At 38.2% G+C, this 21619-nt stretch overlaps 1 protein-coding gene across 2 annotated transcripts; it reads right to left on the bottom strand.

Moving 5' to 3' along the window:
• Positions 1–2619: 2619 nt before the first annotated feature.
• Positions 2620–20462, bottom strand: RCN2 (reticulocalbin 2). 2 transcript variants are annotated; one of them, XM_043921761.1, is made up of 7 exons: positions 20098–20462; positions 19595–19700; positions 16536–16732; positions 8707–8820; positions 5330–5426; positions 3983–4125; positions 2620–3471 (listed from the first exon to the last, which is right to left on the bottom strand). In XM_043921761.1, the coding sequence occupies exons 1-7, from the start codon at positions 20239–20241 to the stop codon at positions 3319–3321; spliced, it is 954 nt and encodes a 317-aa protein (XP_043777696.1). In that variant the 5' UTR covers positions 20242–20462; the 3' UTR covers positions 2620–3318. The 2 variants fall into 2 exon arrangements, with proteins under 2 accessions (XP_043777696.1, XP_043777697.1); XM_043921762.1 differs by having other exon boundaries at positions 8707–8808.
• Positions 20463–21619: the final 1157 nt, after the last annotated feature.

Raw genomic sequence — 21619 nt, 5'->3', positions numbered from 1 at the left:
TTTTTTAAGAAGAAATTTCTCACTTAAAAGGAAATACAGTAACACAAAAACCTGAGAGATAAATGCATAATTTAATGCATAAATTTAAAACTGCAAAGGAAGGACATATACTGTAATAATTCCAACTATGTGATGTTCTGGAAAAGGCAAAATTAAAGAGATAGTAAGTTTAGTGTTTGCCAGGGGTTGGGGTGGAGGACGAATGAATAAAGGCAGAGCAGAGAGGATTTTAGGGCAGTGAAACTACTCTGTAGAAAGGTAGATAGGTCATTATACATTTGTCCAAACCCACAGAATGTACAATGTCAAGAGCAAATCCTAAACTGTGGTCTTTGGGTGATAATAATGTGTCAATGTAGGTTCATCAGTTGTAACAAATACACTACTCTGATAAGGGATTTTGATAGTAGAGGTGGCTGTGTGGGTGTGAAGAACAGAGTTTATGGGGATCACTACCTTGTGCTCAATTTTGCTGTGAAATCTAAGACTTTAAAATCAAGTCGATTTTTAAAAAACAAAACTGCAAAGGAAAGAACTAAGTAAGGATAACATGAATGTCCTAGCTTCATTTAAGTTCACATCACAAACTATAAAGTCATTTTCTGTCCTGTATATTTGCCCAATCAGAAACATGTATGAACTGATTTGTGTATATACTGTCAGCTTTGCCATTTTGAAGTAGTACCTGGAGTCAAACAAAGGAAGTTCTTCAGCCAGAATCAGCTAATAATTCAAAAAGTCTCATTCTTTAAGAATAAATTCAAATTATCCTAATTCTATTAAAATCAAAATAAAAGCTTTATTTTTAAAGAGGCTTGTTTAAAATTTAAATCCAAATGAAAGCATTAAAAATAAACTTTTCTATTTTGAATTAGCAAAAGAAATAAACTTTTCTATTCTGAATTAGAGAAACTCTGTTCGAAGCAGATTCTTTTTCTCTGTATGCTTATAAAAGCCAATTATTTGATACTAAATCTTCACTTAGTAAGGATAGGTTGTGTTCTTACCAAAATCTTAGCAGCTTAATATAATAAAAGTCTTATTTTTTGATCATCTAAAGTCCACTGAGGGTCCACCTGACCTTCCTGGGTTCACTCAGTAATCAAGACTACTTCGGGACTTTCCATAAAGAATCCATCTGCCAATGCAGGGAACGTGGTTCAATCCCCGGTCCGTGAAGATTTCACATGCAGCTAAGCTGTGCGACATGAGTCCTGAGCCTGCTCTCCAACAAGAGAAGCCACTGCAAGGGAAGCCCACACACGGCAAGGATGAGTAGCACCTGGCTTGCTGCAACCAGAGAAAGCCTGTGCATAGCAGGGAAGACCCAGCGCAGCCAAAAAACAAGAAACCTTTAAAAAGACTACTTTGATCTTGTGGCTTCACCATTTCAAGTGAGGCGTCCTCTACAACACCAGGGCAAAGGCATGGCAGAGGTTTGTCACTGGTCTGCTTTGGGAGTGATGTATACTACTTCCACTCACATTTAACTGGTGAGAACCAGCCCTTGTTCACCCACATGGGGGCTGGAAAGTATAATTTCTTTATGCCAGGGATTAAAGAAGTACAGATATGGATGACCACTAATAATGTGACCAAAATTCTTATAGCCACGTGAAATCAAGGCTGAATGTAGAATGCTAACTCTTAACTCATCAGATTAAAATAAAAGCTGTATCTGATCCTCTAACAATTCTGGTATAGATTTTGGAGAATCTAGTAAGAAAAACAAATGATTAGCATGCTAATCAAACTAGTTATTTCAAATACCCCGATTTCAGTAAGGTTGACAAATGGCAGATGAGTAATAACTGTGTATCTTTTAATTCTTAAAGAACCAGACAAGTATCGTAAGTTAAAATGAAAACCATGTACTTTAGCCACCAGGGTAAGCAAGCTATCATTAAAGTGTGAGAGTTTATAACCTGCATTCACAACTCACATCAGCAAAAATGGGAGCAATAGAGAGGTTAAGCAGACACAGTTCATTCTATCAGAAAAGAGTTTCAGGTTTTCTCTAATACTCATAAAGACTAGCTGAGCCTCCCAATGCTGTGCATGCTATCAAAGAGACAACTTCAGACTGGAAAACGATTAACAGAATGCATAACTGACCCCTTCACCCACAAATACAGTAATTTAAGAAAACAGAAAGAGAAACTGTGAGTTAAAGCTAGGAAAAAAATAAATTTCTCACCTTCTCACTTTTCTTACTCCCCACAAAGGTAACAAGCTAACTTCCTGAATAAGGTTAAAACTGACCACATAGGTATGGACAAATGCTTATCAAGTGTGATTTTAATTTCAGTATGACTGATCTCAGGCTCTACTGGTAATTTCAATGTGTACAATCCTTACGATTGTTTCCAGCCTGAAAGAGCAAGACCACATTTGCTACACTAGCAACTGAAACATGTCAGGGGTACATTGAATTACAATATGATTCTTTTATCCAAAAAAACCAAAATAAGAATATGCAGCAAGAATATAATTTAACAAAGTTTTGAGAACATTTACTTCTCAAATACAGGAATGAATGAGGTGAGGTAATGTATAATACAACGAAACTTGCTGAATTCAAGGTTTACCTGAAAGACCAAAGAAAATCAAACAAACATATAAAAAGATAGGACATTTCATTTTTAATCAGTCAAAAAAAAAAGAAAACAGTTCTGAACAAAGTCAAATTCCACACACCGTAATGCTATAGTTACACATTAAATATAATTACTATCTATACATATGCAAAAATATAAAGTTCTATTTCATACATTAAAACCCTTTATAGAAACCATTTTAAAATTAAGCAGAACTTCTCACCATTAATATGTGAGGTATAAGTCCTTCTAAGGTTCCTTTAAAGGTTTAAAACAAAATGCTAAATCTAAAAACAATGTCTTTCTGTCAGTTCCCAAGTTAAACCTACTTAAAACAAAAATTGATAGCTTAGTCACATACTACTTAAATAATATTGTTCAGGCATCTCTAAAATCCTCCGTTTTTTTTGTTTTTTTTTTTCAAGTATGGAAACAGAACTCAAATATTTCACAATACAGTACTAAACAGATGGACTGTTTAGGAAAGACTTTTTTGTCATATGGCACAACATTGTTTCATTTCTTCAATGCATGTGGAAATAAATATCAGGTTTTTGTTTTACTTTTCTCCTGAAAGGCCAAAACTATAATGTACATTAAGATAATTTTGACTCTGGTAAGACTTAAGAGTGTAAAATATAACATCAACATTTTATCACAAAAGTAAAGCTGGTAACAAACTATAAAAGGAGCCAGTGCTCTATTCAGATACACCCAGGGATCAAAGCTCATCATGATAAAAATACTCATCATGAAGCTGTCTGCCATAATCTGTGGCTTCACTTGTAAGAAACAAGTCCTGGTTCTCCAGAATCTCTTCTTCAGAGAGCTTTCGGTCACTATTCAAATCCATTTCATCAATTAGATGAAGAGCCTTTAAAATAAAACAAAAAGGTGTCAAGCATAATAGCATTTTTTCAGCAAGATGTTCACATTTTAATGGGATCTGATTTGTCAAAATCATTCAGGTATACCAAGTACTCATTATTGTCTAAGTATCTAAAAGTACTAACTCTCATGACTGGGTCTGTCTACAGCCATTTCTCATTACCTCCTTTTTTAATTTCTGCTGGGTTCTGTCTCCTCCCAACTCAAATCCAATTCAGCATATCTTAAAGTCAAGGAAAATTAGTATAACTCATTTTGAGCCCCAGAGGTAAATACAAACTTTCATTATTCTATTGTACTATTCAGTTCACACATGATACCATCTTAACTTCCTTGTCTCTTTGACAGTCTAAAACAGATCTTAGATTTAAATCAAGAAATAGCAATGCATTGATCCTAAATAACTCCACTACTTCCTTCTTTGGCTTAAGGTTCTGAATTTCCTTTACTACAATGGCACAAATTTGGGGATGAGAGAATCATTCTGTAATACTTACCTCTTCTTGTGCAATGCCCTGGTTATTGGGTACAACCCAGGACAACAGTTCTTGCGGATCAAGTCTGCCATCAGCATCTCTGTCATAATCATTCATGAATCTATCTTTCTCAACAAGTATCCACTCTGGATCTTCATTTGCGGCTATTAATATATTAATATTAAAAAAGAACATAAACATGCATACACAAGAATATCACATGTATCTAAAAAGAAGTCTGATATAGCCCCAGATAGAGGAAATGAATTTAAAGCTTACCACATAAAGGAGGCCCAAAGAAACAAAGCGCTTAACTGAAAAGGGCTGAAATAAGTGCAAACTCTGTAGTAATGTTCAAAAGTGATACTCAGAGTTTTAAAATTGTTGCATAGAGGGGTGGGATACGGAGGGAGAGGAGAGGGAGGTTCAAAAGGGAGGGGACATGTGTAAAACTGTTGCATAGGGACCTCCCTGGCAGACCAGGCGTTGGGCCTCTGTGCTTCCACTGCAGGCACCGTGGATTCAATGCCCTGGTGGGGGACCTAGGATCCCACATGCTGTGTGGTGTGGCCAAAAAGAAAAAAAAATCAGCTTTGTTATAAAACTGTTCTGGGATAAAACTCAACTGAAAAAGTGAGAAAAAAGACAAACAAACATGAAAGTCTATGTAAAGATCTTATGGAGAAAAAAAAATTTTTAAGTGTTGCATATTATCACAAACTAGTAATTTTGCTAACTGCTGCTATTTGTTCTGATATTGTTTGCCCAAGTTTGAACTGGGTAACGGCTTTATGAACATCATGTGACTAAATCTTCCCATGTGTTCTTACAATGTGTGTTCTTACAAAGTAATGCCAGAGGTAATTTTAAAGTGACATTCACCGTAAGTGACACTAAGCAAAAATTATGAAAAGACAGCTGCTTATACAAAAAGCTGCATATAAAAACTCCTTAAATTTCAAACACTCAGTAAGCCACTTTTCACAGTCTTATTCTAGTATTTATAGGATTTTATATATTTTTTTCTTCTAATATCTACATGCAAAGGTACAGGAGGACTGTTTAAAAATATCAACCTTTACTTCCTCAGCCATCTGAATTGATAATTACATTGTATTTGTTTGAAAACAAAGAAAAACGCTTGGCTCTACATGTTGAACTAAAAGTGAATAAAACAGCATTCTCAGATAGGCTTTAAGTCCCTTTGTTTCGCTAGTATTTTATTGAACTTGGCAGAACAAAGAGGTAGGTATCAGGCCCAGTTCTTCTTCCATTTTCCTCTGTCAAACAGAGCTCTCAATGAGCAAGACTATCTTTCAATTTCTTCCTTTTTTTCCCCTTCCTTCCACACATCCCCAGTCTACTTACTCGGGTCCCGCCTGTAGTCACCAAGAAATTCTTCCAAACTAACAAATCCATCACCATTTTTGTCATGTTCTTCTAAAGCCTCTTGAATGACAAATTCCTATTGCATGTATGTTCACAAAAAAAAAAAAAAATCTGTCACAAAAGTTTCAATCCCATCACCATCTGAATCAATCCTACTATAGAATTAATTATTGAATTATTTCTACTATAATTAATCCTACTATAGAAATAGTTAACATAATTATTCTTTAGGAATAATTATTTTGTCTATACTTGCCACACAATCTTTCTAAACACTGGAATTTAGAAGCAGGAATAAAACCCCAAATAGCTTAGAATTTAACATCCTTAAGCTTCTGTTATTGAGCACTCTACCTCACCCTCCTGCATGACCTTGGCAATAAACTCACACTTCTATTTTCTGCACATTACCGCCTTCTGAAGAATGATATATCTTATACTATCTTTGTCTTCTTTAATTTCACTTTCCTGCCAATCCATGAACAAGCCAAAAAAACCCTCACCTCAGATGTCTCTGCACAGAACTGTTGCCTGAAATGGGTCAGTACCCTATACAACTTCAACTTCCTTGCTTCCCCTTCCACCCACCTACCCTCATCCACCCTAGACTGCCCCCAAATCGGTTCCTGACTCTTTCTAAGGCTCCTTACCAACTAATCTCTTCTGACCCAAAGATCACACCCTTTCTAGTTATATTTTCCCGAGATGACCTGCTTCAGTGCTTCCCTTACTACATTCCTGCACCCCTTGGACCCTTTTCTTATCATGCCAGTCCTCATGCTACATCAGACCCACATCACTTTCTCCTTTATTCCAGAATCTGAGGAAGATACAAAAATAGAAACCTAATCCTTATAAATTTATTTTATAAATTCTGTGGGTTCTCACTGCAGCTTGGAAGTCTGTCTCTGCCTCAGCTTCCCTAACACTCCATGGCTGTCTTTTGACATCTCTATTTCCTCTAAGTCTTAACCGCAACTCTGTCCAACATGCTCTTGGCAAAGACTTCCTGTTTTTCTGAGCATGGTAGAGGTCTTCTGAAATCGTTCCTTGTTTCCCAGCATTCATTCTCACCTTTAGCCACCTCTATTTTGGTGCCTGTTCCTCTCATCCTTCTCTTTGATCTCAGCAGTTAAAACTCTGCCCCTCTTCTCTAGGATGAAGCCCTCAACTGTCTTCCTAGATCCCATACTTCCCCACTTCCTGAGTGCTTTCTTTTACTCTTAACTCCAGCCTCTCCAACCCTTTCCACTAGCTCCTTCTTCTATGCCTTTAAAAACATTCAGGTTCCCATGACTTTGCTGCACTCTTTAACCACCATCCTGGTCTTTCTTTTCCTCTCGGAGGTTACATCTACTGTTCTCATTTCCTCATTACCTGCTGCTGCCTGAATACTTTTTCAGCCTGGATTCTAGCACCACAACTACAGTGAAATATATTCTCAAAAGTCTCTTATTGTAGTCAAATCCAGGGGCTTTATCTACATCTGTATGAAACAACACTTAAGTAGAAGTTGTTGGGTTTTTTTTTTCTTTTAAATCAAATATAACGGATTTTCGATACAGAAACTAGGGGATGTTAACCTGGAGACCCAAAGATCTTGATTCACAGTATTTTATGTGTATGAACACGGACATGTTCAGGACTTTTTGGGGGCAGGGTACACAGCTTGCATCATACTTTTTCTAAAGGAGTCTGTGATCCAATTAAAGAATCACTGATCAAAATGATTATTCCTCCATTCAAGTAATCTTGGGAAACAACAGACTTATTTCAAGAATGCTGCCTTGGTTAAAATAATTTTTAAAATTATGTGTATGAAAATGTTTTTAAATTCCAACTTTTAACTCAAAGTAGAATCACTTAGTTGAGCTTATATCCTGCCCTTTCCTATCCTATATAACCTTAAAGGGGAAAAAAGGAAAAAGGGATCCAAAGACAATTAAGGTAAACAGAAATTAATGAAGCTGCTCTGAATGAGACACCATCTTAGGATCATGCATCTTGTGTGCTGCCATCAACTCCAACTCAGCACAAAGACCATCCTTTCCCATCCTACATATCCCATTCTGCGATGGTACTGCTTTTGTATCATTGTTGCTCAAGCTTCCAACCTCAGAGTCATTTCTGATTCTTGCCCTCTTCCCCTCCCATGCTACATCAGTCAACATTCCTGTCTATGCTTTCTTCAAATGTTGGTCATTCATCAATTCATTCCATTGCCACTTCATATTCCAGGGCCATACACATAATGCCTAAATTATTTCATTGCTATCACTGGTCATTTCCCTCCTCAGTCTTCAACTGTTCCTTATTCCCCAGATAATCAAGATCCAACATCCTCTGCCTACCATGCTAGGACTCAGTTAGCTGATCTCCACTTAATTCTGGCACTTAAACAAACTGTGCCCAGCACTGTTCTCAAACTAAGTCATGTACTTTGTGGAAAGTAAGAAATCCAAAGCCTCACAATGGCAAGAGAAACGGCACTGATGGTGATGTCTTACCACTGAGCTAGAGAGAAAAAGGTTATCTGCAGTCCTGCTATCAAGGCAGCAGCATCCAACCATGACCCATTAAGCAAAAAGCTACATCTTCCCTCCCTGAAATGTCCAGGGAACCAAGCCACACAGCTGGGGGCTGATGCCAGGGAGCAGACCTCAATGTAAATGTTTAGCCTATTTTTTAAAAGCCATTTCTTACGTTAATGTTTACTCTCCAATATGATAGTTTCTGCTCTCAAGAAGTTTACCAAGTCATAGCAGGGACTTAATCAGTGTTGAATTATACCTAGAGCTCAACAAAATTTTGAAGAGCTGGTACTTCTTTTAAGTACTAAAGGGATGAAAGGACTCATTATGCCTAAAGCTGCAAAAACATTATTAGTCATTAGCAGTTGCATCCCCCCCACCTCATCCCACCCCCATACCCTATGAAAAGGGATCTAAATGTGATAGTGTTCCCAGACCAAAAGTTTTCACAAGTAACCTTGTAAACTAAACAGGAAGTTCTAGTGTTACTAATATTGAAACACCTGAGAAAAGTCTTAAAGCTACAAAAGGACAAGGAAGGCACTGAAGATAACCCATTTATGAAAGAGAAACTAGCCAGGGAAAGACGGATACACATACATATTTCAGAGATTAAAGAAAACCTCATTCCTTACCTTCTCCCACCCTGTATACACCCCCACTCCACCAGAAAACCTCCTTCTTCCCACTCCTTTTCTGAAGCAAGGAAAAGTTTAGATCATCTCCTAAAATTGTTTCCTATATAATTCATTTTCATTACTGTGTAAAAGTAAGTTTTAAAGTTTTGGCTATTCAATAGTTATCTTGAAATTTTTTCTTCCTTACCGTCATATAATCAACTTCTTCAGGATGCTCAAAAGCAATAAACTCTTCAAGGTTCAAACCAGGGCCTGAATCCTGGTTAGCTTTTTCAAATCGCTTCTTGTCCTTTAAATGAAGCTTTGAAAATTAAATATTGAACATTTAAAGGTTTTCTCATTCATCCCATAATGTCATTAAAATACTTTGAAAAATACAAGCTATGTGAACTCTATATCTATGTGAATTTATATCCATTATCACTTTTTATCTTCACATCATCCCTTTGATGGTAAGTTGGGCAAATAACAAGCATTTACGAGAAGCAGTGCAGCGACATAGGGAGACTCAGATCTGAATTCTAGCAATGCCACTTACTAACTTGTTACTTAGGGCAAACTGCTTAACTTCTTTGAGCTCCTCAACTATACAAATGGGATAATTTGACACCAAAAACAACAGAAGCAAAAATAAACAAGTGGGACTACATCAAACTAAAAGGCTTCTGCACAGCCAAAGAAATCATCAACAAAATGAAAGCTACTCAATGGGAGAAAATATTTGCAAATCATCTATCTGATAAGTGGCTAATATCCAAAATATATAGAGAACTCGTACAACTCAAAAGAAAAATAAACAGTCCAACTAAAAAAAAAAGGGCAGGTCTGAATAGATGTTTTCCGAATACATACAGATGGCCAACAGGCACATGAAAAGATGCTCAGCATCATAAATCATCAGGGAAATGCAAATCAAAACCACAGTGAGGTACACCTGACACCTGGATGCTATACAACAAGACAGTCCAGCAATTCCACTTCTGGGTATTTACCTAAAGAAAATGAAAATACCAACTCAAAAAGATATACAAGCCTCTATGTTCACTACAGCATTACTTACAATAGCCAACACATGGAAACAACCTATATCCACTGACGGATAAATGGATAAGAAATTATTATAGCAATTATATAATATATTCCACTATATATATAATAGAATATTACTCAGCCATAAAGCATATAATCTTGCCATTTGAAACAACATGGATATACCTCAAGGGCATTATGCTATGTGAAATAAGTCAGAGAAAGACAAATACTGTATGACCTCTCATATGTAGAATCTAAAAACAAACAAACAAAAACATTCCTCTAAAACCAAGTTCACAGATGGAGAGAATAGACTGGTGGCTGCCAGAAGTGGCTGGTAGGGAAGTGAGAGAAATCAGTGAACTGTTTTTTTGTTTTTTTTTTTTTAAATAAACTGAACAACTCATAATAAATAAGAAAAAATCTCTATCAAGCAACTGGGATGAGAACTATCAAGCAATTAGAAAACATATTAGGTATTCAATAAATGTTACATGTTACTATTATTCATAGAAAAACTGAGATTAAAATGATTTATTGAAAGGGATGTCAGGAAAACACCTAAAATATATTGAACTTGGATCCTTCCTGTTCTTTCTACAATACTACACACTATCTTCTTTAACAATCGCAGTAATTTTTTGAATGCCCCCAAAGCAATGAATTTAGATTATCTATTAGTTTCTTGGTGTGCCTATTTCTGTTTCTGGTCTTCAATATGACTTTTCAAAAACACTGTGACAGGTTTCAAAAAATAGTCCTCTTATGAGAATACTTCTGGTAAATATTTGGAAGTCTACTCTCTGTAGGCTCTTTATAGTGCTAATTTTCTAAGTCTAGATAAATACATCAAAAGCTGAAAAGCCCCTATCTTGGGGTTGAGTTAAACAATCACACCATTTTCTACTTGTCATGTGCATCTTCCTTTCCTTTCCCCTCAAGTACACTTTGGTGGGAAACCAAGTAGTAGCGACTATTAGAGAAAAAGCTGCTTTTAATCAATTTTCTCAAAGGTAATTCTGTAATTAAGAGCACTGGAAGCCAATAGTGGCATATTGCTAATCCTGCATACATTTTATTTTGAGAAATTTCTAGGAATAATTTTCCTTTTTATAAACTGATGTGTATTAAACCACACATTTTTTAAAAAGCACAATTTCAAATATTTTAGAAGCTTTTAATTTAGGTGTTTCACTGTTGAAAAGAAATGCTCTTTTCAATTTTTTAGAATGCTAGAGGTTAGGTAGCAGTCATTTACTGAAACACTAGTTCTTTTACGATGACTGATTTACAGTGGAGAGGCTCACTTCTTTCCCCAAGGAATTTGTCTTTTAAACACCCAGATTCCACTAGCCAGTTATATTCACCAAATCATGACAGAGAAAAAAAAATGCTTCCAAATAGCTGCTTTTAACTTAATGTTTCATAATTTCAAATAACTAGACTAAATAATGTACATGTTATGTTCAGGTTTAACATGGGGAAAAGTAGAAAAACAAGAACTGGAGGTACTTAGCTGAGTCAATCAAGTTTTCTGAATAAATCACTATTCAAAATACTAAAGTGCTTAGATTTCCTTATGAAAGAACCCTTCAATCTGGAGCAAAAAGGTCCATGTTTCAGCAGAGGGAGCTGAATTTGGCCAAATTTGCCTATGGAAAGAAAGGATCTCTTTCAACAGCTGAGATTTCTTAAAAAAAAAAAAAGTACTTTTCTCGTTTACATTTCTCAGGTTTTTAAAAAATAATGTGATTTTTAAAAGTTTTATTCATGGTCATTTAAAGAACACAATTTATTAGAGACTCATATTAAAGAAGCTAATACACCAAAAGATTTTTTCCAAAGGGGCAAATTTCTAAAAGATGACCACAAAGGAGTGTCAGTTTCATAAAACCTCAACATTTTTTTTTTCTGTATAAAACCCTTGTGTTCTAGTACATAGAAAATACTATGCACAGTAGTAAAAAGATAGAAACTACCATAGTCATTTATTTTTACATCGTAACAGAAACTTGTGAAGAACAAAACTGCCATCTTTTGGTAGACTAAAGATTTTACATGAGGAAATATATAACCTGTGATAATAGAGCAAAAGTCTAGGTCTTAAAATTCTGATTAGCCACATGCATGATTATATCTTACACAAATAAATCCTGCTTACACATGCACATTCAGCAGCTGGCTTTAGAAGTTATAGGAATTGAGCTTTTGCCAGGTAGGTCCTCAAACTTTAATTATCCTGCTTAAAAGTGCTGACTATACTTGTTCATCAGGTCATAAAGAAATACTTTTTTCCGGCATCTCACAGCCTGCGAGTCATTATTCCAGGTTATCTCTATTCTTTATATGAAAACATTAAAAGTAACATATAATTCAGCTAGCAAATTGATTTTGTTTTTTAATAGGCTTCCATATAGAAACATTTTATTTGGATATCCAATTACTTTTTATGATTATTTTATGGTACAATGTTTAGGCTCTAACTTTGATCAAGATCGATGCATTCTTCATCCTTTTATTTTTTATTTTGCAGAATCGTGCAGTTGTGTCTGGGTTCATTTTTACATCCCACATCCACTTTTAGTGGGTTATATATGTAAATATATATATATATATATATATATATAATTCTAACAGTATTATAAATAGAATTTCATGTACAGACATATTCCTATGTTGTTCAAGAATAAGCAATAGGATCAATAGGACTCCCATTGAGAAGTGTTCATTTCAGGGACCCATTAATTCCTTTAGGCTATAAGGTCCATCTAATTCATTCTTTAAAAGTACAGTCTTATAATCAACATGTCCTGAGTACCTGGGTGGGAAACACAGCATTAAAATCAGACATCTTTATAAAAAAAAAAGACTGTTCATAAACAGTTTATGTAACAAGTCATGTATTTCTTTAAAGTGAAGATTTTCTTCTCAATACCATCATGTATTATTACATTCCACCCTCCAAAGAATGTAGATTTTAAAAAACTACACAACTTTCCAACTTTCTGATGGGATAATAATTAATCTTTTGAGTGAAAAAAAAAACACAGAATCTACTTCTAAGATTTTAAAATACTGTATTTAACATTTGTATTATTGCCTGGCAAAGAAGTCATAATGTCATACCATGGTTTGGTTTTAGAAAAATCTTGGAATGTGAACGATGCTTTTTAAGATGAGTTAATTCCTACAGTAAAGGAGAATAACTAGCAGACAGACAAATTCTAGATCTCATTATCATCCTTTGTTTTCTTTTTAGCACTAAGTAGTGAAAAGACTGATTTACACTCTTTTCAGTCTGCTGTAAGATGAAGACCCAAGTAAGGAGAAAAGGAGGATATTTTCCCCCTATATATTAAATCTTATCTATTCTAAAGCTGATACAGTTAACAAATGCTTAAACAACTTCCAAAAGCTGAATGTAAGTATTAGAGATAAACATGTGACTCACATGTTTTCTTCAACAATTTTCTTTCAAATTAACATAGAAAGATTTACCAGTTCAATGCTACTATTCATTACTATTTCTCCATACTGTTATCATCCCCATTTTTAGATATGAGGAAGCTGAATTAAATTCAGCTTAAAACCTTAAAACAGGAGGTTTAATTTAACCTAAAGGCACACCACTGTCAAGTGGTATTGCGTGCACGCTCAGTCCTGTTTGACGCTTTGCGACCCTTTGGACTGTAGCCTGCCAGTCCATAGGATTTTCCTGGCAAGAATACTGGAGTAGGTTTCCATTTTCTCCTCCAGGGGACCTTCCCAACCCAGGGATTGAACTCGCATCTCCTCCAGCTCCTGAATAGCAAGTGGATTTTTTAGCTGATGAGCAACTGGGGAAGCCCTTGCTGAATGTAAAGCCAAGCTGACTGGTCCCCAAGCTGGAGTCCTTAACCTCCACACCGGTGGTATAGGCATAGCATATGCATAATCATGTCAACTACAAATTGGCACATGCCATGGAAGAGGTTTGGCTCAGAGGTTAAAGCATCTGCCTGCAATGCGGGAGACCTGGGTTCGATCCCTGGGTCGAGAAGATCCCCTGGGGAAGGAAATGGCAACCCATTCCAGTATTCTTGCCTGGAGAAGCCCATGGATGGAGGAGCCTGGTGGGTTACAGTCCATGGGGTCGCAAAGAGTTGGACACGACTGAGCAACTTAACTTTCACTTTCACTTTCATGGGTGCTTGCCATCTACCTCTACAAGAGTTAAATCACGTGGTGCTGCAGCTGCTGGCCTCCAACACCCTCTGAAGAAGCTCAGGACAGACAGCAGAAACCAGGCACTCTGAGTTCTGGGAAAACTGGCAGGACCGGCCTTCAGATAGTTAGGTATTCTCAGGAGATAATTTTATGAGCCCAATTCTTGTATCTCCTCATCTCTAGAAAAGCACTAAAATCCTTCATGGTTGACAACTGTTTCTCATGACTAGCAGAAGCTTCATAAGACCAGCAGAAACTTTCTAAAAAATAAATGTGCTTGACTGTATGTACTCGCCCTTTACCAAAATCACATATATACAGTCCTTTCCTTTCTCCCTACATCTTTGGAGCAGTTTCTCAGAGCTATCTGAGGTGCTGTCTCCAAGGCTGCAGTCCTCATATTGCCTCAAATAAAACTTAACACACAACCCTCAAGTTGTGCATTTTTTTAGTCGACAATCCTTAGCAGAGAAACAACCAATTTTGAGTTAGTGATGAACTACAGAGTTCAAGTGGCCAATATGGTTCTAAAATAAATAGCATGTACAATGCTACAATATGGCCACATTAAAAACTAAACTGTAGATACCAACAGAGGAAGCTCAAAAGTCTTCAAAGCACCCTTGACTAATATTTTGGGACACAACCTTTGCAAAAAGTTGTTTATTTTTTCCACATACAACAACCTCTTTTTAAAAAAAGTCTTTAAAATTACCTCTAAAATACAAAGTATTCACAATATCAACTTCTAAGGCTTATAGTAATTTGTCTTACAGAGTTGCTACTAATTACTAAGTAAAGTTTTTAAAAGTTCCTATTAATTCCTAAATATGTCCTCCTCAACTCTGCTTAAGAAGTATATTCCAACAAATCAAACTATGAGACACAACACAACTCACAGTGATACTGAAACTTTAAAAATAAGTTATTTTAAACGGTGCAGCCACTATGGAAGACAGTGTTGCAGTTCCTCAGAAATTTAAAAATGGAATTACTATATATGAACTAGCAATTCCACTTCTGGATGTACGCCCAAAGGAATTAAAGGCAGGATCTCAAAGAGATATTTGTACATCCACGTTCATAGCAACATTACTCACAATAGCCAAAAAGATGAAGCAACTCAACTCACCATTGACTGATGGATAACAAAATGTGATATATACATATAATGGAATATTATTGTCTTTAAAAGGAAATTTTGACACATACTATGACCTGGACAAATCTGGAGACTGCTAACTGAAATTAGCTAATCACAAAAAATATGCTGTATGATTCCACTTATATGAGGTACCTAGAATACAGTAAGTCTCCTTCAGATGAACCTCCAAGTTGCACACTTTCCGAGATGTGAACGTGCGTCCTCATGTCCAGTCACTTAAGTTAATTCACGTGTCTGGCGTCCATGTCACATGCACGCGTCCTCTCCGGTGCTCATGCTCGTGTACCTTACTGTACAGTACTGCACGGAGTACGAGCTTTGAAGGTGGCATCACTGGTACAGAACCAGTCTGCCAATGCAGAAGACGTAAGAGACACAGGTTTGATCCCTGGGTCGGAAGATGCTCCAGAGAAGCAGATGGCAACCCATTCCAGTATTCTTGCCGTGAACAGAGGAGCCTGGCATTGCAAAGTCAGATATGACTGAAGCAACTCAGCATGCATGCAGGCACTGTATAGAATACAGTAGTACAGTCTCCTTATTTCAAGGCCAAGATGTCCAGAGGCAAGCATAAAAGCAGCAGTGCTGGACTACTGTACTTTTCAAGGTACTATACTGTAAGATTAAAGCTGTTTTATTTACTTATTTAGTGTGTATTATTTGTGCAAAAAGTATTATAAACCTATTATAATACTGTGTAGCTGATTGTGTTTGTTGGGTACAGGCTAACTTTGTTGGACTTATGAATGCACTTTTGGAACGGAACTCATTCATATGTTGGGGAATTACTGTAGTTGAATTCAGAGACACAAAGTAAAGCGGTGATTGCCAGGGGCTGGGGGAAGTGGAAACGGGGAGTTATTTGAGGCTTCCCTGGTGGCTCAGATGGTAGAAAATCTGCCTGCAATGCAGGGGACCTGGGTTCGATCCCTGGGTGGAAAAGATTCCTCTGGAGAAGGGAATGGCAACCCACTCCAGTATTCTTGCCTGGAGAATTCCATGGGCAGAGGAGGCTGGCAGCCTACAGACAGTGGGGTTGCAAAGAGTCAGACACGACTAAGTGACCAACACTTTAATGGGTTTAGAGTTTCAGTTTTGCAAGATGAAATAAATTCTGGAGACTGATTGCCTGAAAGTGTGAATATAATAAAAAAAAAAATATGGAACTGCACACTTAAAAATAGTAAAATGGTAAATTTTATGGGTATTTTACCACAATTTTTAAAATGTTTAGTTATTTTATATAAACCTCAGTACTTAAAAATGGGAATAGACCTCTATAATCTTCCTAATAAATATGATACAAAACCAACCGTTCAATAACACAATAAAATACAATATTGTGAAACATATCAAAATACACTAAAAAAGCAACCCAGGAAATGAGAACAAATGATGCAGCTAAGAAAAGGATGCAGGGATAACTGAGGCAGTCCAGAATAAGAGTCCTAAATCTGGCTAGAAAGGAAACATCAAAAGGACCACTGAGGTAGAACAGGTGATTGCCTAGAGAACAAGGCAATCCAGTTGATGACCTCAGGCTTCTTGTGCTCACTCATGCAGGAAACTGAACTGAAATGATCAAAAGAAAAAGCTCGTGCACACATACTTACCTGCCTAAAAGACTCCTCTTCTGCATCATCCAGAGCAGTGTTCTCATCAAAGTCGATCACCCGATCATACATCTGAATGTTGTATTCATCCCATGACACACTACCATCATTGTTTTTATCATACTCAATAAACTGTTGTTTCGCTTCTTGCATAGCATAATGTTTAAAAGACATTTGAATCCATGAACTGAGTTCACCTATGAGAATTTCCCAGAACACAATGAATGTGACAGTAATTCTGATATTTAAGAGAAGTGAGGATTTCTAAACATTCTTTAAAAGAAAAAAAAAAAACTTTAGTGTTTATAAATATTTGATGAGAACTGGTTTAGTTGTGTTCATAGAAATAGGAGGAGGAGGCGAGGAGAGCTGTTTGGAATCTAAGAATGTTATGCATGATCTACCCAGAGTACGGAGAGTTTGGTATATTTTGTTCACTGAGGTACTCCAAATGACTAGAAAGCACCGGGCTCAACAAGTATTTATTAAATAAACTACCAACTGGCTGAGAAAGCACTTGACTTTTAAAACATATTATCCAAAAAATTGCAGATAACTTTTGCTAATTGGGCTTTCCTGATAGCTCAGTTGGTAAAGAATCTGTCTGCAATGCGGGAGACCCTGGTTTGATTCCTGGGTTGGGAAGATCTACTAGAGAAGGGATAGGCAACCCACTCCAGTATTCTTGGGCTTCCCTTGTGGCTCAGCTGGTTAAGAATCCACCTGCAATGCAGGAGACCTGGGTTTGATCCCTGGCTTGGGAAGATCCCCTGGAGAAGGGAAAAGGCTACCCACTCCAGTATTCTGGCCTGGAGAGTTCCATGGACTGTACAGTTTACGGGGTCACAAAGAGTTGGACACGACTGGGCAACTTTTACTTTGCTAATTATCACAGATCTCTCAGGAAGCACAAATATTTGAATAGCTACCCACTTATTTTAATACGTATTAGAAAAAAGTGTTCTTCATTTACAAAAGTAATATAAAGTTTAAAATACATTTCACATTGAGTTGAATCAAGACTATATTAAGGAAATAATAGATAAGTAAGTATGATCTAAATTCTGAAAAATGCACTCAAGTGACTGAAGCTTGAGAAACATTATTATAGTATATTACCATTAACTATGTCATAAATCATCTGGAGGAAATTTTAACAAAGTTATGGGTAGCAATTATGATTTATGCCTGTCTTCTAATAGCTATTTGTCTTAACTGGGTATCTGAAAACATAGAAGAAAAGTTTCTAAATCTCAAATGTCCACTTTCAAATCAACTTTTAAAAATCTATCTTAAAATACTTTTAAATATCTATAGAGATATTCAGTATATGCATCATAGAAAAAAGGGGATGAGGGGAGAAAAACGTACATATTTGTAAGGATAGCAAGAATACCCATTTGGTTTAAAGATAATACATCATTTAGTTTAAAGAACGGTACTCTGTTAGTTTGGGGGAGGTCAGGTGAATAGAGAAAAGTAAAGATACTTTGTCTCTCCTGAAACTTTAAATTGGGATAGAATAATTGTGGTAACCATGGAACAGTTACTTTATACCAAGTCCTCTACAGATGCTGTCTCTAATCCTCAAAACAAGGCAATTAAAATCATTGCTTTACAGTTCAGGAAATTGACATTAGAAATTGAGGACTCATAACTGATAAGTAGCAGAGTCCAGATTCAAACCCCATGTTTGGCTTCAAAGCCCAAACTCCTTCCAATGAACTTTGCTGTCTCTCAAGAACCCGAGTCCAGTCCTGGCCCTTAACGTGCAAATAAGCAAAACTTCCCGAAGAGTCCTCAAGCGGAATGATCATCCAGGCATAACAAGATACAGAATGGAACAGAGGCCAGAAATAGGGCTTCACACTTCAGCTCTGCTGTTAGAGGTAAGTTTACCCTCTCAAGGTTTTGTTTTCTCATCTATTAAATGAAGATCTGGACTAAGTTCCTTTTAATTTTTTAAAAGCTTACTATTAAATATTTGAACATATATAGGCCCTTACAGATAAATGTCGCCTAGTTTTCCAAATCATTTTGTGCACTCTCTAATGTATCCAAAGATGGACCTATTCTCATTGGATAATTAGTCTAGAAGCTCTGTTGTTCACGTAGAAGGAACAAAACCTTAATATTGGTGACCACACCTGAGGGCACTTCATTGACAACACATCTTGAATTTACCAATCAGCTTGTAATTCTCTCAAGCAACTTCATTCTTCAGATGTTGAGCAGTATTTAAATGGGAGTTATAGCAAAACAGTTCCTGAATTTTTGTTGAGGATCAATTTGGAAAAGTTAACAGGATTCTTCAAATGAATTAAGCAATGGGGAGAGGCAGGTGCACAGCTATTTATTTAGAATATTCTTTTAATAATCTGTGCATTTCATTCCTGATTCTACAACCTATCTAAGAGCACTCAGTTTTTGTTTTTTTTAAGTGAAGGATATTAAAGGCTGAATTAAGGGCAGGAGATATGGATTCTAATTCTGGCTTTGCCACTCATTTGAGCAAGGTACTTATGCCTCTGGGTTTCAGTTTCTTCACCCCTACAAAAAGAGGTGGATATAATGATTCTATGGTTCCTACCAAGTTATAATAACCTGTCATAAACACAATTCACACAAACAGGTCCTCTTCTACTTGCTTATAAAAAGAAGCAAGTTCTTAAGATTCTAATGAAGCATTTATCAAAAGAGCAATAAACTTAATGCCTTAAGGTTTTAGTATGTTTCTCCAAAATGAATCACATTGTTGACATTGATAAAAAGTCATGTGAGGAGTAGGGAAGTTGCTCTACGTATGACCTCAACACACCATGAAGGGTCAATGATGCTTATGTGTTACTGAAGAAAGCATTGAGCTTTACTTGGTATCCTATGTCTAAAGATTTCGAGGTATAAAACCTACTCACCATGACCTTTTTCCCCTCTCACATAGCATCTCTAATTGACTGCAACACTAGTCATCTTACACTCAACAGACACCCTGCTTAAATGTTTGTATTTGTCTCCTACAAAGGGATGTCTCCATTGTTAGTTGTGTAGGATATCCTTACTTTCGGTGAGAAAGCCATCTGAGTCCAAGTCAATTTTCTTTATGATTGACTTCAGTCTTTTGTGTTGCTCTTCGGGGGAGAGTTTAACATATTCATCGACTTCTTCCTTTGGGAGGTAAGCGATATACAGGGGGGTTCAAGCATTACTATCAGGAGGGCAAAATGGTAAGAGAAAAACAGAGCTATTAGAGACCTCCCTTGCCGAGGGCTTTTGGGGTGACCCATATCTGCTCTCCAAGGGCCCTGCCCCCAATGATCCCCCCAGTGATCCTGCCCCTTGCAGGGAGAGTAGAAGGGATCCGGCTCTTGGGCCGCACTATTTTCACGAGCTTACAGACCCCGGGGTCCATCGGAGAGTGAGCGGCTCCCCGCCCGGCCCCCATTGTCAGGCTGCCCCGACCAGGCCTCGCCCGGCCGCCCCCTTTGTCCCGCGGGGACAAAGCCCGCGGCAGCAGCGCTGCGAGGCCCGGCCCTCCCAGCCTCCCAGCCTCTGGCCGTCTCACCTGGCCACCCAGCAGCGCCTCGCGGTCGTAGTCGGCGCGGTGCTCGCCCTGCCGGTAGTGCAGCTCCTCGGCTTCCCCGGCGCCGGCTGCCGCGGCGCACAGCAGCAGCAGCCCCAGCGTGGCGGGCCTCGGGTCCAGCTGCATCGCGCCGGCCAGCCGCGGACACACAGAGAGGCGAGGAGGGAAGCAGGCGGGGCCCACGCCAGCGGCGGCGCTCGGACGGACGCTGCAGAGAGGCCGCGCGGCGTACGTACGGAGGTGGGAACGGAACGCGGAGAGGGCCGTGCCCTCAGTTTCTAGGCTGCTCTAACGCTGAGGCCCGAGCCACAACTGCTATGGTGAAACTGGCCAGGCCGAGGCCTATATATCCCCGGTATGGGGGGGGCGGGGCGGCAGACTGCGCCGCTGATTGGGTCGCACGGCGCTGGGGGCGGGCCGCGGCGATGTGGCGATCTGCCGCGGGCCGAGAGGTTCCCGGAGGCTGGCGATCGCGGCCGGGAGGGAAGACCCCCGGGGGAGCCTTTCCTTGCGCCAAGACACCCTCCAGAAGACACGCCCTCACTCCACCCTCGCCCTATCTCTGTCAGTCAGCCTCATTCCTGCCCGAAGCTCCCTGTCTACTCCATGTAACCGACCATGCTTCCATCAATGAGCAAGGCTGGAGATTTGGGTGAAAATAATACAGTACCTAGGAAAACCTTTGTATTTCCAAGTCTTTAATGTATCTCTACTTACAGAGCAGAACGAATGAACCCGGGTACTGAAGCCAGATGTTTTGTATCTGATGCTCAATTTCGCGATTTACAAGTTCTGTGACCTTCGCAAAGTTTCATGTTGTTTAGTCGCTAAGTCGCTTCCTACTCTTTGCTACCCCCATGGACTGTATGTAGCCTGCCAGGTTTCTCTGTCCATGGGATTTTTCCAGGCAAGAATACTGGAGTGGGTTGCCGTGCCCTTCTCCAAGGGGTCATCCCCACCCAGGGTTGGAACCCGCGCCTTCTGCTTTGGAATGTGGATTCTTTACCACTGTCCCTAAGTGAAATGTATAATTCAGTAAATTATGTTTAAGACATAAATTATTCTTTAAGACTAGCATATACTTGGCCTACTTAATATTGCTCTGCAGGAGACCTGAGACTCCTTCTCACAACCGAGTCCCAAACATTCCCTGCCACCTGCCTGGAGAGCTGGCACTCAGGATGAGACTTACCATCCAGGCATTTAAGAAATATTGACACCTTTTATATAGTTATAACCGGACATGGAACAACAGACTGGTTCCAAATAGGGAAAGGAGTTCATCAAGGCTGTATATTGTCACCCTGCTTATTTAACTTATATGCAGAGTACATCATGAGAAATGCTGGGCTGGATGAAGCACAAGCTGGAATCAAGATATGCCGATGACACCACCCTTATGGCAGGAAGCAAAGAACTAAAAAGCCTCTTGATGAAAGTGAAAGAGCACAGTGAAAAAGTTGGCTTAAAGCTCAACATTCAGAAAACTAAGATCATGGCATCT

This window comes from Cervus elaphus, chromosome 13, assembly GCF_910594005.1.
Source record: "Cervus elaphus chromosome 13, mCerEla1.1, whole genome shotgun sequence".
NCBI classification, from domain to species: Eukaryota; Metazoa; Chordata; class Mammalia; order Artiodactyla; family Cervidae; genus Cervus; species Cervus elaphus.
This window is presented reverse-complemented; position numbering and strand designations above follow the sequence as displayed.